Genomic DNA, 19,290 nt, shown 5'->3' on the forward strand with positions numbered 1-19,290 from the left:
AATGCAACAAAATTAACAAAAATGCAATTAGTATAAACAAAAAATATTAAAAATACAAAACTAGTTTGATAATATACTTTTGAAAAAAAACAAGGCTTTAAACAACTGATATCACAATGGACAACCTAGTTAAGAAACCTAGAAATAAAATTTTGACTGTCAGCTTGTGAAAAATTTTCTCTGATAGTTAAAGGATTGCTGGAAAAATAGTCAGAAAGATTTTACCACATATCATTTCACTAACTTTTAATATCATTTTTAACAATACTATTAGGGTCCCTTTTATATAATTTCATATGTATTTTGATTGGATAATTGTTAATAAGCATTTATTGTTACTAAAAAATTAATGTTAGTAAGGAGAATTTTAAAAATATCTTAAAATTATGTTAAATTATATTTAGAGAATTTTGAAAATTGTCTTGTTTTTCAAGTATTGAATATAAAAAAACCATTTTTGTATTTTTCAAAAGTAAAAAAAAAAAACTATTCAAAGTAAATACATTAAAACAAACCCAGGGCATATTAAAAATATTAAAGAACTTGAATTTGATGCAAGGATTGTTTTGAACCCAACAAACACAGGGTATTATATTGTTTCATATGCATTTATTCTGTATATATTTATTTCATATACATGCTCATGCTCATCAGAAATTAAATTAAGTCCAAGATTTTTTAATCACAAACATTTAAAAAAATCTTTAAAAGAAAACCTAAAAAATTATTTTGAAAAGAGATAGTTGACTAACTAAAGTATACTTTATTACATTAGTTCTTCAAGAATTATGTTTACATAAAAATATCCTTATATTTTATTATTGCTGAATAAAAGATCTTTTTGCTCCAAAGAACAGTTATCAATACCATACAAGAAATAAAAAAAAAAAAAAGCTAAGCTTGATGTTAAGGAGACTTACAAATTACACAAAATAACAACAGGCAATTATATATGTATACAGATCCATTTGGTAGGGGAATTTAGTGTTGCAAGTATAAAGAAAAAGTAAAAACAGATTTGAGCAGTTCATAGAGAGAAAAAAATGTTGTGAAAAAATTTGGAAAAAGTATTTGAAAATTTTGTTTGACATAAACAGTTTCTTTTTTATGCTTATAACATTTCTACAAAAAAAAACAACAAAAAAAAAACTAAAAAATCATGAAGATAAAAAATACTCAGGGTAACAAATATATTTAATAGAAAAACATGTTAAAAGTTATATGCAGTGTATTTACAACTTGATTTCTTTCTCTTCTTATGCAAATATGAACCAATAACAATCAGGATTTTGAAAGCAACAGATAAACCATAGATGCCATATGTAAATATCAAGTTAAAAGTAATTTGGAAGCATAAATTCTTTGTTATTTCTATATTTCTTTTGCTTATTTTTAAAAACGAAATTTACATCAAATTCACAACATCATGGAAAAAGTTTAGAAGAGTATTTATGAAGCAATTAATGCTTATGTCAACAACTCTCGAATGTCCCATATCTAAAATACAAGTGGAAATATTATTTGTATATATTTATTGCATGTGAAGCGGCTTCAAAATTTCATAACCAGAAGAGGCAATAGTTAGTTTGAAATGATGTGTATGCAAAATAGAGTTTTCAAAAAAAAAGTTTATACTTTAGAAAAAATTCTTTTAATACCTTGACAATTTCATCTGATCCACAAGTTAACATTCGTTTTTTTGAAAAGTCAATATTCATATGTCTTATCAAATGCTTTATATCATGAAAGCATGTTGTTGACACTTTTCTGAATAAACAAAACTTTCATGAACTCTTATTAAAATCAATTAAAAAGTTATTAAAAACACATCAAATATAACTTAGTTGTAGGTTTAATCCTTACTCATCATCTTTAGTAGAACTATAGCAATCATCACAAACACGAACTTTAAACTCATATCCTAGACGTGGGAGAACAGATGAAAAAGAGCTGCATTTCATACAAACAGCACGACCACACCGCCGACAGTGATGCTTAAAAATGCAAATTAAAACTTAAAACTCTATCTTATAACTTTTGCCATGAAATTTGTGTAAATTAAACATAAAGCATTTACTAACCTGCCTCACTCCAACAGCCTTTTCTTCCCACATTTGTTTAAAGTTCCAAAAAAAAGGTGTGGCACATTTCTCACACATATCACTCTGAGACCATGTTGGTGTTTCTACTCTCTCTGTATTCATATCCCATACTGTCAGCATTTGATCATCACCAATGGTAAAAAGCCTTTGCGTATGAGTGGCTAAAGACATTGCTCTTACTTTTTCGCTGAAAAACAAATAAAAATGTTGTTCCAAACTATTGCAAAATAATTTAATAAATAATTTTGCTTTACTAGTTAACAATACATGGCCACAAAGACACGGTAAGAATTGTGGATCAGATGAAATTGTCAAGGTAAGAAAATTTTTGATAATTTAGTTATCAACTATTATAACCTCTGAATAGAACATCTCTTTTTTTTAACTAAAAGATGTACAAAAAAAAAGAAGGCTTTTTCTAATTAGTTAAACATTTATTGTTAAAAAAATGAACTAATGAATAACAAAATGTAAACATTAAAAAAAAGAAAAAGAAAAAAAAGCCAATCAAAACACCATTTTAATTAAAGGACCATCACAATTAAATGAAAAAAACCAAGTACTCAATTATTTGTTATTGGTATTGCAGCAAACTCTCATGCTTGTTACATTGTATAGGACATGGCAACACTATCATTTTGTTATTCATAATTTGGAAAAAATTATATTGTTTAAAAAATATTAACTTAAAATCAAAAGAATTGTCAGTACTTTAAAAGGATGGAAAGTTATTGATGATAAGTGTTACTTTAAGTTGAAGACTTAAGGTAACACTTATCATCAATAGCTTTCCATCTCCATGATTTTAATTTAAAAAACCTTGAAAAAATCAAGGTTTTTTAAATTAAAATCATTTGAAAAAAACTTTTTGACTTTGAAACCACATCATTAATTAAATATATATATAATAATATATATTTATATACAATATATATATATATATATACATATATATATATATAAATATATATATATATATATATATATATATATATATATATATATATATATATATATATATATATATATATATATATATATATATATATATTTCAAGGAAAATAATACTTGAGGCCAAATGTTTGTGGCAAAAAAAAAAGAAAAGATTTTTGAAAAGAATGGAATACCCTATTACACGAGGTTGTTTTCAAATATGCTATGTGGCATAATTATTTATATACAATATATATACATATATATATTGTATATAAATAAATATTATTATATATATACAATATATATAATAATATATATTTATATACAATATATATATATATAAACATATATATATTGTATATAAATATATATATATATAAATATATATATATAAATATATATATATATAAATATATATATATATATATATATATATATATATATATATATATATATATATATATATATATATATATATATATATATATATATATATTTCAAGGAAAATAACACTTGAGGCCAAATGTTTGTGGTAAAAAAAAAAAGAAAAGATTTTTGAAAAGAATGGAATACCCTATTACACGAGGTTGTTTTCAAATATGCTATGTGGCATAATTATTGCTTTATGTACAATCATATGCCAAACAACTTGGTTTTTTACTAAGAACACCTACTGAAAAGTGCAATAGGTATTATATATTTTCAGTAGGGATTTTATGCAGGTTGGTTTTGTTTTACTAACTTCTGCTTAAGCTGGTGCTTTAAAAGCCTTTTGTAAATGTTCTTAAGTTTATGCCAAAGTAATATATAGTTACTCAATTATTGTTATTCAGTTATTATTAACACCAAAAAAAACAACTTTTACATCTTGATTAACTATGTAATTTAGTAAAAGTTTTTTTTAATTGAAAAATTAATGAGTATTAATTATGTTTTAAATTTGGAAGAAAATATTGTTACAAAGCTTGAAAGTTAAATTATCAAAAATTTTGAAACTGTCCTTTGAATTATGTGGAGATAAAAGTTGTATCAATTTTGTGGGGCAACTCCTCTTACATACACAAATTGTTTTTTGAGTAGAAATTTTAACTTAATCAGGATATTATGAAATTTCATGTAACAAGTGTTTAAATTACTATTTCGTGTTATAACAGTTTATTTAAAAAGATTTTTGTTTATTAACAAAAAATATATATGCTTACTTATGGCCGTGTAATTCAAAAGCAGAACCTTTCTGGCCTCCTATGTCCCAAATGATTATGGATTCATCAAAACTTCCAGAATACAGCCATTTTTTCTCCATATCCCAAGACAAACATTGAATGCTACCTATCAAAGAAATTTTTTGTCAAATTGAAAATAAGTCCCCAGGATTCATCATTTAGATTTTATAAATTCAAAAAGCATTTAGTTCCAATCTCTTGTTTCTTTTTTATGCTAGTATAATGCAAGTTCAAAATACAGATTCAAAATTTAAACATTTATAATTTCTCAAAACGTCAATTGCAATAAATTAAACCATCACAATTTTCAAGCATTTAGGTCACATGTTTAATATCTCAGGCCTCTCAAGGTACTGATGTCAAGGTACTGGTGTCAAGGTGCATAATTGTAAAAAAGTAATTCAAAAATTTTAGTCATCAAGAATATATCAAGAAATCATTTGGCAAATATTTTTAGTTGTTTTTAAGATACATTGCAAATGAAAAGACTGTACAACTACTCGATAAACTAATGAAAACTGATTCAATAATCAATCCTTTATTTTAATAACCAATCCTTTACTTTATTTAGTTATCATAAATAACAACTAAATAAATTCAAAAGAAATAAATAATAAAGTTTTAGAGGCAAAATTTTAAATTGAAAATAAGATTTACATGGACTTTTAGTGCAAGTAAACACGCTAAAAGAAATCACTTCATCATCTAGGAATCTGTGATAAAGAGTTTTAAATACAAGTCTTGTTATATACCACTTGCAGAGCTAATTTACATAATCAAATTTATGAAAAAATTATTTAACATGAAAACAATTAGAAGTGGACAAGAATTTATTAAATAAATGTTGTACAATAAGTCTTTAAGCTTAATATTTTAGGATTTTTCTTCATTCAGCTTTGATCACTGTCTCCAGACAAGGCCGAAACTTTTTGCAGGTGTTCTTCCTGCACTCATAAAGAGGTCAACCGATGACTTCCTAATGGATCAACAAAAAATCATTTCATGTTGTTTGTAGCAAACCCCAGCCTGAACCTAAGTCCATACGCTAAAGTCCAGAGGACTCAAGTTTGGTGAGCTAGTGGGACACAAGTCTTAAGCTCAGAAGTTGTTATTCACATGTAGCCAGTTTCAGACTGAGTTTGCTGTATGGCAGAGGGCTCCATCTTGCATCAGTACATAATTTTGGTTATCCCCAAAGTAGGCTTAAATCCAAGGAAGAACATGAGGACAAAGCACCTTGTCCATGTACTCCTTAACCCCCATTCTGAAACCTGAATGCAGAAATACTGATGGCATCTTGAAGCAATTGGAATCAACCAAGCCAATTACCATTACTTTTTCTGACTGATGGACTTCCTCAACTTTTAAGGTAGAGATGTATCTGTTTGTTTTTCTGTTGTGGACCTGATCCACTGTGAAAATACTTTTCATCAGAAAACAGAATTACTTTTTTCTTGAGAATACATTGCATTATTTTACTTTTTTTTCTTCAGGTTCTAGATTTGGCTCCAAGACCGACAACCCTTCTAATGGCCTTCTCCTACACATTTATCTTCCTTGGTCATTGCCCTCATTGTCTTAAACCCATGTGGAGAGCCTTGACAACTTGTTTATTTCTTCTTGCATTTTTTCACAAGAGTTTTTCATAAAAAAAAATATTAAAATTCTATAGATATTGTGAGGAGGAGTCTTTTTAAATATATACAAGTGTAAAAATTATGCAACTCATTTCTTTATTCTCAAATTTTATTAACATTCTTGTTATAACTCCAATATATAATTTTTATATATATACTAAATTGCATAATATGTAAAAAAGTTAACAGTATTGGACATGAGTAATTAAGGCCACAAGTGGTACAAAATAAACAAAATTTTTTTGCTGTTTGCAATTTGAATCACAAATCAAAAAGAGCTACATCCCTGTTACTGATATAGCAGTAAATAAATTCATACCACTTAGATGACAATCAATTAAATCAATTAGTAGATTTGCAAGTTCATAACATTCCTGCTTTCTTCTATTTTACCTAAAATCAACCACTTTTTAAAATGAGCCAAATGCAAAAGACAATTCTTTAATGACTTTCAAAAATAGCTTTGCATTCCCAAAGATGCTGTTTTAATTGCATTGGAATAAAAACAATGTAAGAGAACTTTGTAACAATAGTTTTAGAATAAAAACAAGAAGTTATATTTAATTTTAACATTATTCTCTTTTAATTTGTCAACAAAATGTTCATAAATTGATGTCTGAGCCATATTTTGATGACTCAGAGGTAATACACAGAAGAGCTACATCTTTTTTGAGAAAACTAAAACTCATCACAGATCTACAGTTAGAGGGAAAACCATTCAGAAATAGTAACTTTAAACAATTTGTATAAATTACTTGCAAGATGGTATCTTTCCCCAATGCCAGTGGGCTGCATTATCTTAAAAATAATCTTCTTTCTGAAAGAAGTGCAAAATATTGTGGACTTGAATCCGTATTATTCATCTCTTTGAAACGATTGTTTTTACTTGCATAAATGCTCTTGATCTACTCCAAAAAAAAAAGCCATAGCTTTGATTTCTATTTCTCTGTGCCAATTAAGCAATGACTTTCATTTTGGGAATTTCCTTGAATCAAATACAACAAACTGAAGAGATGAAGAAGAAAAAATAGCCTCAAGTTCATGCCTCTATTTCAAGCTGAAAGAACAAGGTTTAAGTAACTATTGGAAGCCATCATAAATGCTGCCAAATGATCTTGTATGACCTTCTTTTCAAACTTTGATAGACTGGGATTATAGCATTGTTATCATAAACTGCAGCCATCCTTTTTAAAAAATTTCAAATAGTAAAAATCTTGATAGTAAAATTATTTGCAAATAACCAATAATGTAGAACATTACTACAATAATTAATTAGCCATAAGGTTGGGTTAGACAAAAAAGCCAACTGTTGTAGCTTCTCATTGTTGCTTATGAAATAGCTGATTTGTGGCTTAAATTATCTTTGAATACACAAAGTTCATAAACATAAAAATATTTTACTATGTAACAATATCCAACAAAAAAAAAAGAAAAACAACTTTAAAATAATAAAATCTACCAAGTTACTAAGTATATTTAAGTTTTCAGTTTGTGAATTCCTACCACTTGTTAAGTGCGATTAAAGAGGATTTGTTTGTTTGTTTGTTGTTTTTTTTTGAAGATTTGAAGACTCAGTATAAAATGTTTTTGAGTAAAATGAAATCCAACCCTTGCTTAAGAATTGCAATTGTTCACACAAATAACAACAAGTTTACCTTAAATTTCTTTGAAAACTGTAATGTAGGTTTTACTAAGTTTCACAGAGCAAAATTGAGTTTGCTAAGGAATTTTACTACTTACTAAAGTAGTAAAAATCCTTAGCAAGTTCATTTTTGGTCTGTGAAACAGACCATATATGAGCTAGCTAACACCCCAAATATTTATAATGTTAGTGTATTTTGTTCTTTAGTAATTTAATTAAATAAATTTGACTTTTGCAACTGCAATAAACTGAATGATTTTTTTTAAAAACCACTCATATATTGGTGCAAATAAAATTAAAAGAGAATGAGCATTAGAGAAATCTCATCCTTTCAAATTTAACAAATTGTTTTTTGAATCAATTGGAAAAAGAATAACAGGTAAACATTTTGCAGCTGTAAAATTCCAAATTTTATAAAATACATTAAACATTCACATTTCTGTGATGCTGATGTTGTTTATTTAAAATGTAAAATATCCTCAAAGTTGCTTTTTAAAATGTAAGTTAAAAACATTTTATCTTACAAGTAAATAAAACTTTTTGTCACTTATATTTTTCTAAATTGGATTTCAAACATATAGAAACTAACTTTTTTTCGCCTTTTACTAGATGATCATTAAACATTAAGGCAATCATCAAACTATAAACTGAAATTTTCATATTCCAGATAGTAATAAAAACAAAATTTCATATTCAATTTAATTAGGAATGTAGAACAAACAAAAAAAGACGATTAATTACCTGAATGTCCTTTTAAAGTAGTAATTGGTTTTAAGTTTTCAGCAGTGATCCTCAATACATGTATTTCACCAGAATCATTTCCCATGAAAACATAAGACGAGTCCATATCAAACCTTTTTTTCATTTGTTATAGAAAACGTTTTGCTAAACAACTAATTCTTATATTAAAAAATAATTTCTACTATACTTGAGCTTTTAATAAATCAATCTACCTAATGCAAAAATTTACCTAACTCAATCTACCTAATGTAAAATATTACCTAATTCAATCTACCAAATGTATAAATTCTACCAAATGTATAAATTCTACCTAATTCAATTTAAAGAAATCTAAAAAACTATTTTCAAAAAGTTTAAAAAGATAATTAAATATCTAAAATTTTATTTTAAAAAACTAAAGATTTTATTCAACCATTTTTTCATCAACTAAAAATCTGTCTAAAATAGTTTGATAATGTTATGTTATTAATGTTATCAGTCTTCTACTTTTTGTCAATAATAACATTTAAATAGTTACAATTAAATATGAATATTGTGAAAGATACTGCAAACAACTGCACCGTGAGTTGGAGGCATAACCACCTAATCTTTTACCAGTTTTAGTGCAATGCCATTGAAAGTATTTATCATTACCACAACTTAATAACCAATTATAGTCCAAAGCAAATAAAACACTGCGAACATTAGCTTGATGAGCTGAAAGAATGAAAAGATTATGATCAAAATCAAAGTAAAAACCTTTAATTTTATTTAACTCAATATGATTAATAAAAAGAAATAAATGTAAAGTAGATCACTAAGAAATAAATAATCTTTAAGAAGAGGTTAAAAATTTTGTTTATTGAATAAAATTAAAGCATTATAGGAATAGGGCTGTTTCAAGTTACTTAAGCAGTTGTTAAAGCAACTTAAGTACTTAAGCATAGTTATATTACTTAAGTATCATTACATTACTTAAGTAAAATCAAGTCATTTTTTTGTCAAGTTAAACAAAAAAAAAGTTGATATTTTAGAAAAATTTGTGCACAAATCTAATTTTCAATTTTGTATACAGCTACCCTAAAAAAAAATGGTAACATTTTTTTTTTTAGTTTATATTTTGATTAATTTTTTGCTTTGTTTTAATATATTTGCTGACTTCAATGGATTTTGCTGAGCACATTGCCTGCTGTTTCAAAAAATTGTTGTTTTTTTGTTTTGTGTATACACTATTTTCATTTATCAAGCTTTGTTTTATATAGATTTCTAGTAACATTCAAAGATAAGATATGAAAATAGAATGTAAATGAATAGAGTCTTTAAAGAAAAAGTTATCTGAAATTTGGAAAAACATTATTTTCAACAAGGAATGAAAAAATTGTCAAGTACAAATAATCTCCTTCAACATTTAAGGCAAAACAAGCAACAACAGCATCACTTTATTATTTAGAAAAAGTAGAAAACACAGAAAAAAAAAAAAGTGATGAGAGTTTCTTGCCAAACATCCATCATCAGGATCAACTTTAAATTCGAATTCAAGCCTTAATCCAACTTCTGATTGTTGCTAGTTTTTCTATTAAAAATTATTCTGAACTTTTTTTGGCTTGAACAGATGCTGTTGTTCTTATTTCCTTTTATTAATTGTCAAAAAAGTATTGATACTCAAAAAAGATGGGAGCTCATGGTCTTAAAATCCCTAGTTCAAGGCAAGCTATGACTTCAATATATTTTTGGAATACAAGAAAAAACTTAAAAAAATGATGGTTTACAATTTGGTCAAAAACAATTGAGAATGCTGATAGATTTTTATTAACTTTGGATGATGGATTTCCAATAGAAATCAAAGAATGTCTGCTTAAACTTACACTTGTAAAATAACTCAGTTCAATGCCTTGGAATGATAAAGATTGTCGACTCAATGAAGGTTTGAGAATTTTGAGTTAAATCTTAATAATCATATTTTTGGAATGGTTACAGATGGAGCCAGTGTAACAAAAAAAATTGGAAGATTGTCTCAAATAACTCATCAGCTATGTCTTTCTCATAGAAGTACTTAATGTAATTTACAAAAAAGCAAATGATTTAGTAGAAAATAAAGTTTTTTGTAGTGAAAGCCTAGGAAAGAACACTAAAGAAGTTGATGATTATGATGATGATGATGATGATAATAAAACTTCTGTCAATCGTCACAGAAAGTGCAGACTCACACAACAAAGATTTCTTTAGGGACTCTAACTTTCTATGGGTTGTAGAACAACAGTTCTTCTCTAAAATTGAACAAATTGAATAGTTGAGGGGGTTAAGATCAGATGAAGATGAGGGCCATTCTTGAGAGGTGACAAAATCAAGAAAATTGGCACAATGCCAGTCTTGCATACATCAGGCTCTGTGAACAGGGAGCAGAATCTTGCTGAAAGATCCAGTGGTAATCACCAAAGTGCTTTCTAAGAAAGAATCTGCTCTTTTAAAAGCTTCTGAGACCAGTTTTCACAGTGGTCAAAATTTCTCTTTTGATGCTCGTCTGCCTCATGAAGTGAAGTTATGAAATGTCTATGTTTTTTATGAAGTTAAGGAATGTCTATGATTATTGACATTATTGCAACTAATAATAAACTCTGAAAAACAAAATAACTTTAACATGAGCCAAACAATACTCTATTAATAAAATTGAGCTATAATTTGTAAATACAGAAATATTTTTAATAGTCCTATTTTAATCTTGAAATTTGTCATCATTATTTATTGTCACCCTGTATAATACAATTACACTAAAGTGTATATAATATTTCATTGTTTAGAAAATAGTTAAAATTACTCATAACTAATTAAGCTACTTAAGTAATTTGAAAAAAAAAATATTCAAAATTACTTAAGAAATTTGTTTCCACCACTTGAATATCTATAGAGTTAATCTTTATTTAACATACCAAAAGATCTACTTATAAATTAAAATTTGGTGCAAACAGTTATTGAAATAAATAGAAGAGACTTTCCTTCAAATAAACACAACATTCTACTCCATACATACTGTTGCTAGATTTGATTGTCTTTTTAAAAAAACATTTGATATTGTATGATGCAAATAACTAATCAGCCAAATTTTTTAACTTCATTTTCTCAGCAGCAGGAAAAAAACTACTATGAAACTAGCTCAAAGAGTGATTATGGTGTCAAAACTTTGGATAAAGGCATCAGTTCATCATTTTAAATCTTAATCATATGGAATTTAACTTTTGGTACTTTTTTGTTTAAAAAGCTTTGAAACATTATTATAAGATTTATATCTTATAAATTACATTTGAAGTATAAAATATATTGTAAAAAAAATATTGTGTAATTAAATTGAAAAAGACTTTTAAACATCTACTAATAATATCTTGTTAACAGCATGAGACTTTGCTTAGGAGAAGAGAAGGATGAGCTACTTTCCTATCATATCTATCTATTTTAACCTAATAACCTTTTCTCAAGTGGTGCTTTCTGTTTGCTATTAAAGTTTTCTGTTCTCCTAAGCAAGGTCTCATGTTGTTTATTCTCTTGTAAACCATTTCTCTTGAATAAAAATTTTAACGCTTAAAAAAATCTTAAAGAAATCTAATAGTAAATGTTTTTGTAAATGATTACTTATTGTGAAGGTTAGTTTTTTACAATCATCTTTTAAACATCTTACCTAAATAACTTCTCTGTAAAGTCAATTTATTACAATCATCTGACAAATCGTATTCCTAATATAAAAAAACAAAAACTAAGATAATTTAACTGTTTAATCATATTCGTATAAAATCTCTATAAGAATTACAATTCATTTAAGAATTCGGACATTAAGATAAAAAAGATTTAATGTAGGCATTTTCAACTTAATGTAAATTATAGTAATAATTAATAATTTAAGATTATTACAGGTTGTTAAAAAAATTATGAACAAGATATTTTTAAATAAAATCTGGATATTTAATGTCTTCTCTAGCCTGAAATCTTAGAAATATGAAGGATATCTTTAATTACAAATAAGTTTACTGACCTGTATCATTCCTTTGACTTGACCAATAAAAATCTTGCCACTTTCCTTATTAAAATCCAAACAAAGACCAGCCTCTATGATTAAGCAATATATATATATATATATATATATATATATATATATATATATATATATATATATATATATATATATATATATATATATATATATATAATAGCAATATCTCAATACAAAAACTAATACTGAGCGCTATATGAATAATGTATTATTCAATAAAAATTATTACTTGATGCTGAGTACAAAAAAAAAAAAGAATGTGGAGAGAATATGCTAATGAAAAACATTTTCTTTTGAAAGGGAAAGTTGTTTTTCTCAAAAGTAATTTTGATAATAGTATATTTTTAGAAAAGTTGTTAAATATTATAGATAAATTCAGTAAAAAACAGCTACATATGAAAACTGAAACACAGTTAAATATCATAAAAAAACACTATACAAAATAAACAAGGTTTGATATATACTTACCAGCCATATAATGGCAAATACTTGGCCAAAACTGTCCATTATCCCTTTGTACCCAGACACGAACAGTTCTATAAATAACATAACTTTACATTGATATACAATGTACAGCTTAAGCAACCATCAATATACTTAAGAAAAAGAGAGATTTATTTAAAAAGAAGTATGGATGTTTACTGTTAAATATATTAGCTCTATTTATATTTTCGTATTAGCTATTTATAATTAATTACATATTAGCTATTACTTGTCAGATGAAACTGTTATAACAGCTTCTTCGTGTGGAATAAAAAGTGCCATGTGAATAGTCTCAGAAGTTAATTCTAACTTATTAATTAAAACTGGTTTTTTCTTTACTGGTTTTTTAAACGTATCTGTCTTTAAGTCTGATGCCATTTTGATCAAAAAAAAACTATTACTATTATTTGTTTTATCCCTACATCTAATAAAAATGATAAAAAGCCGTGTATTTGTCAGAAAATATTTCGGTCTACCAACTTTTACAAGGTTGCGGGCAGATCTTAATTCAATAAAATGTTTGTCTCTGGTGGCGCAAAGTGTAAAAAAAATAGGCGTAAATAACAATAATAAGCTATTTATTACAACCACCATATAAAGCAATATTAAAGCAATACTAATTATTTATCTCAACGGGCAGAATAAGACAGGTTCTGAAAATATTGTTTCTCAAAATTGTCTATACAATATCAACTAAGGCATCAGCGCATTTAGATCTATAAAAAGCAATAAAAAAAAATAATGATGATACTTAAAAATCGTTTTCATCTTTTTTTTTTCTACGACTTCTTACTTTAAGAAATTAATACTCATCGTCCTTCCTTGTAACGCGAAGTAAAATTTTATGAATTTTTACAAAATAATAATAATAATAATAATAATAATAATAATAATAATAATAATAATAATAATAATAATAATAATAATAATAATAATAATAATAATAATAATAATAATAATAAAAATAATAATAATAATAATAATAATAATAATAATAATAATAATAGTAGTAATGATAATAATAATAATTTTAATAGCAATAATAATAATGATAATAATAATAATAATAATAATAATAATAATAATAATAATAATAATAATAATAATAATAATAATAATAATAATAACAATAATAATAATAATAATGATAATAATAATAATAATAATGATAATAATAATAATAATAATAATAATAATAATAATAATAATAATAATAATAATAATAATAATAATAATAATAATAATAATAATAATAGTTAAAGTTTTCATAAGTTTTGATGATGATTTTGGAGACACAAAAACAGCATTTTTCATAAAATGTAAAAAAATTTTCAAAACACAAAAAAAAACGTGGTATATGCTCCTTTTTGTTATTAAAATTCTTTGAATCATAAGCTGTCCTTTGCAAAAGTCAGGAAAAAATGTAATGACAGTGGGGCCATTTTTACTTGTCAGAAATAGAGTAAAGGCTATAATTCTGCAAAGTAAAATTCAGTATTTATTGTGAGGTCATAAATGTTTACGTTTGGTACGAGAATTAATTACAAAGTTTTTCATTAACTTATTCTTTTTCCTACGCCCTGCTATTAGTATTTCACCTTCAGGTATAAAGAAGTTATTGATAAAATGCTAAAACCCTTAAAATACTTATATTTTATTGATAAGATCTATGCGTTTATCAAGTATATTTCTTTAAAGTCGTTTATTTCACAGCACACAATAATTACGTCTTGAACGTGTTATTTAAAAAAAAAAAAAGAAAGAAAATTAATATTTTAACCTCAAACACCACTGAAATGATATGAAAAAAAACATATTTATTTTGAATTTTAGTACACGTCAAAAAATGTATTAATCATTTAATTTACTACAATTCTTATTTTTTGCGACAAAAATTAGTTTAAAAACTACCAAACTATGCGCATGCGCGTATGTCTTTCTTGCGCAAAAAATGAATTCAGAGTCCAAAAAACTAAAATTTACTGGACATACAAAAAACTATTTATTTTGTCAAAATCATGTAATCAGCTATAAATCTTTGTAAATTCAATGATCTTGTAACATATAGTTAAGCAATTTTTAATTTAGACTTTATTTTGTAAATTTTGGACATAAATGATTTGCCTCAATTATTTTGACTTAAGGGGCAACTACCCTCAAATTTTTTCAAAAATTGGATTTTTTATTTTCTAACAATTATTGAGCAAAATTTTATGTAGATTTTGAATCTGCAAAAAAAATTATAGATTTCTTTATAAGTTTTTGTTTAATTTATGTTTTTTTGATCCCAAGTTAAAAAATATTTGCATAGCAACGCGTTGCTATGGAGGTGAATATTTTGTTGGTGAACTTATCCTGGAGTACTGTTTCAAATATATGATTTGATTTAAATCTTCTTTGCTAAATAATATTCTGTTCCTTATTATATTCAAACATAGGCTATTTACAATTGCGATTTTATCAAGTTATTAAAGCTAATTTATCCAATAGCAGAAGCAAAAAAATATAAAATAATCCTTTGGATGTTTTGGATAATTTGGATGTTATTAGACACATAAAAATGAGTGATTCAGACTCATAAACAAAAAACGAATTAATCTATCATCATTTAAATCGAGTGAAAGTTTTAAGATTAAACGAAAGTTGTTACGACGTCAACGATTGTCAAAGAATGATCACCAAAAGTCAATAGAAAAGTCCAAGGAATATTATGAATCTGGTAGTTTTTAAAATATTCTTTTAAAAGGTGATTTTTTTAAAAATATATTTATGAAATGAACAATAATTTATGATTTTATTTTTTGATTTGCGTTTTCTGAGAATTTGCTTTTTTAACACGCCGGTAAAAAAATCTTGAAAAGTATACATGCTATCATGATGAATTTTTCAGGGATTATTCATTTTGCCAATAGTTATGATATGATCGGAGTAGAATTTCTAATATGACTTAAGACTTTGAGTTATTAAGTTTTTTTCTTTGCATTTTGACCCTTTTTTGAAAAACCTAATTTGTCTGTAGCCTTATATGGAAAAAAAATATTTATTCAAAAATCTGCTTCGTTCATATCACAAATTCAGATATTTATAAAAGTTCTGCAAAATTTCATTGACACTCCTTTACTTACAAGTCTTTATTTTTTTACGGCATAAACACAGTTTTTGTGGTATTTTCAGCTATTTTTTTGGTTACCATAGCAACGAGCTACCATTTTATGTGTTTTTTGGTATTTTTAATGTCAGTGTAATATTTCCTATGTGACTAAAGAGAAAGTTACTTTATATGTGTAGTTTTGAAATTTGAGGGTAGTTGCCCCTTAAGTGGTTTGCTTGCGACAACGACGATTGGCAAATTTGAATTTCTTTGCGCCAAAAACGGAAATAAAAAATATTTCATAAATAAGTGGAACTTTGGCGCTCTTTTAATATTTCGTAGTGCAGTGTTTTATAAAATTTCAAAAGAATCCCATATATTAATTTGATTTTATTTTTTGTTTTGAAATATACCAAAATAAGTCGTTTCGAAACTTACAGTGTTTAAAAATATTCAGAAAAATGTCAAATTTTTTGATAATACACAGATCAAGAAGAAAAACAAAAACCGTTAACAAAAAAAAAAAAAGCAAAAAAACCTTAAGTAAAAAAAAGCTAATGTAAACAAATTATTTGAAAAATATCGTCGGTGAAGACGATTTTTTTTTTAAGGAGACAGTAAAAACGAAAGTAAAAAATGAAGTTTTGAAATTCCATATTTTTTTCCCTTCTAACTGATCAATATTTGAAATACGATTGGTTTAGTAATAAAAATTAAAAGTTGCAATCAATTTATCATACCGTTTCGTCCGAAATTGGAGTTGCGAGTTGTTTTTTTGTAAGAAATTGAGCCCACGATGTTACGATGATTCCATGCTTGAGATTAATAATAAAAAAAAAAGAAAGATATATTTTACTTTAATATTTAACAAAAAAAAAAAAAAAAAAAAAGGACAAAGAAGTTTAGTAAAATAGATGTGTATAATAATCAAAATTTATGCGTAAATGAATAAAATATTATAGCCAATTTTTAGTTGGATTATTGGCATACTTATATCTCGGAAATCTACTTGCAATATGTTTTTTAATATTTGTAAATCGTTTTACTTTCGTTCCGTAATTGGGAGTCTGTCTATGTAGATTTCCTAACAAATCAAATGGTTTATTTGCTATGATCAATTTTCTTTGTGGCAATTTACACCATTATCTTCAAATCTTAGCTTATAGAAAAGTTCTCTTTCTAGAACGTACCGCAAAACCCTTATGTAGGTTACTATACCGCAAATAAACACACCACACTTCACAAGTTTCCATAATAACTCTTGTTTCTACGGAATTTTAGGCAGCAATTGGATTGACTTATGGATTATACTTATGGCTCACATGTTTTTATTGAGACAAAATAAAATAACACTTCCTAATCAAAGGTACATTTGAGGTTTATACACTTTAAATTGATTTTTTTCTGTTTCTAATGACACCAAAAACGTATTTGTGTGAAAAATGGATATTCGAGGTCAACACTTTTCACTGACGATGTAATTTAAGTTAAGAATAACATTAATTGTTGAATTAAAAGACTGTTTATCTAATAAACCTGTTACAATTTTTGTAACTAAACAAGAAAATGTTATAAGCTTTTAAAGCCGTATATCTCGCCTTAGTCAAAAGAGGATATCTTTATACAATTGAGCAAACGAAGTATAAACTTATAAAAGAAGTGATAGAGACGAGATTCGAACTCGCGCCACCGAAGTGACTGGTGCCTTAAACCAGCGCCTTAGACCGCTCGGCCACTCTACCTTGAAGAGTGAAGAAAAGTTATATCTTTAATTCAACATTTAAAGTTTTAAATCTTGAAGTTCAAAGATATTCTAATGAAGACTTCTAAGCGTTGTTTAAGGAGGATTGGTCCGCTATAGAAGAACGAAGAAACAGAAAAAAAGACTTTTTAAAGTATTTTTTTCACATTTAAAAACTCTACAATTACAACACATATTGATCAACGAAAGTCTTATAAGAAAAAAAAAAAAAGTTTTTTCATCAATCAAAATTGATAGGCCCTTAGCTAGCGAAATGTCAAGGGAATATCCAAACCCTATACTTCATCCGTTTAGGTTAGAAATGCTTTTAATTACGATCTAACTAGGGATGATTAAGACACTATTATGACTTTTATAAATCAGATAAACAACTTTGTGGTACATATGGTTCATGTGTATTTACATTTTTCTTCGTTCTGCTGGTTTATTTTACTTTTTATTTTTACGCTTTCATAATATAATACTTTTTATAGCAAAACTTACAATGATAACTTTTATATTAAAGAACTTTTTTTTAACTACTACTTTTATACTACAAAAGTATCAAAGTCATACATTTGTATCATTAGATAGACTATAGGCATCAATCCTATATACACTTTACAGACCTGTATTAGCAGGTTTCTGTAATGGATTTACAGAACATTCAAAAAATTGTAAACCTGTAAATGCAACGATATTTTACAGAAATATTTTACAGAACTCATTTAGTCTGTATTTCTGAATTTACAGAAACATAATTTAAAAAGTACACTTAAAAAATTAAATTTTTTCCAAAATTTGATTAATCTGAATGTTACAGGCATGTTGCACCAAACTCTTAACATCAAATTGATAATCAACACCCCAACAAGAAAGAAAAAGTTGTGACTTTTTTTTATCCAGAATTTGCAAAAGCTTTCTTTCACTTTTCTTTTAAATAAATTTATATGAATACAGATCAAGTTCTTTTAAGGTAAGAAAATGACACAAGTATGTAATTGTAAGTAAGTACATACAATTATTTTCTTTATAAACAAGACAGCTATGATGTTTTTCATTTACTTGCACAATTAGAGTGTTCTCTCAGATTGCCAATTAAAATTCTAGTGTAACCTAACCCTTGTGGAATACTAACTCACCCTAAGTTGTAAACCAGCTCTATCATTATGAAAAAAAAAAAGAAAATTTATGAAAAAAAAAAGAAAATCTATGAAAATCTATGAAAAAGAATATAAAACCTATGAAAAAGAAAACTTCATGGACAATCTGTAAACTATTAGAATGTCTAAAGTTGTCTTCCGAAGCGATATAGAGATGTTCCTAGAATGCACAAAACACAATGGTGTTAGCGAAACATGGTGGGGTCCGTCATGATTTGGGATTGAAGATTTGTTTAAAATCAATGATAAAAAGAAAATGATTTCTTGTAAAAAATACAGTTTCATCTTGGTGGCGATTAAATGGTGCTTGATTAAATTTCCAGCAGGAAAAACAGGTTTCATGAAGATTCATGCCATGTTAATTTTCGTCTGATATTTATTATGATAATTATTTTGTAAACACGTTGCCATGTTAATTTGTTAATTAACTTTTAAACTTTTTTCATAATGGCCTCAAACTATTTAAAAAAAAAAAAAAAAAAAAAAAAAAGTTCCTACAACTCTACATTATAA

At 25.9% G+C, this 19,290-nt stretch overlaps 1 protein-coding gene and 1 non-coding gene across 2 annotated transcripts; both read right to left on the reverse strand.

The window, feature by feature from the left end:
* Positions 1-748: 748 nt before the first annotated feature.
* LOC145191604 (WD repeat and FYVE domain-containing protein 2-like) lies at positions 749-13,287 on the reverse strand. The gene is made up of 11 exons (XM_090067345.1): positions 13,012-13,287; positions 12,768-12,835; positions 12,282-12,355; positions 11,931-11,985; positions 8,827-8,977; positions 8,282-8,394; positions 4,241-4,367; positions 2,082-2,289; positions 1,864-1,994; positions 1,659-1,767; positions 749-1,497 (listed from the first exon to the last, which is right to left on the reverse strand). Exons 1-11 carry the CDS (start codon positions 13,158-13,160, stop codon positions 1,468-1,470), a joined length of 1,215 nt encoding a protein of 404 aa, XP_089923471.1. The 5' UTR covers positions 13,161-13,287; the 3' UTR covers positions 749-1,467.
* Positions 13,288-17,533: 4,246 nt separating this feature from the next.
* Positions 17,534-17,615, reverse strand: Trnal-aag (transfer RNA leucine (anticodon AAG)). The gene has a single exon. It is a non-coding gene; the product is annotated as a tRNA-Leu (tRNA).
* Between the last annotated feature and the right edge of the window lie 1,675 nt (positions 17,616-19,290).

The sequence above is a fragment of the Hydra viridissima genome, unplaced genomic scaffold (genome assembly GCF_058129835.1).
Source record: "Hydra viridissima isolate aposymbiotic clone 2 unplaced genomic scaffold, HvirCarnegie_v1 scaffold_11, whole genome shotgun sequence".
NCBI classification, from domain to species: domain Eukaryota; kingdom Metazoa; phylum Cnidaria; class Hydrozoa; order Anthoathecata; family Hydridae; genus Hydra; species Hydra viridissima.

Excerpts from the sequence above, each read along its gene's own strand:
- LOC145191604 (XM_090067345.1), bottom strand. The coding sequence starts at position 13,160 with ATGGCATCAGACTTAAAGACAGATACGTTTAAAAAACCAGTAAAGAAA. Across the intron at positions 12,356-12,767 it reads TATTTGCCATTATATGGCTG|AGGCTGGTCTTTGTTTGGAT; the intron begins GTAAGTATATAT and ends GCTTAATCATAG. Across the intron at positions 1,768-1,863 it reads AGTTCTACTAAAGATGATGA|AAAAGTGTCAACAACATGCT; the intron begins GTAAGGATTAAA and ends TTGTTTATTCAG.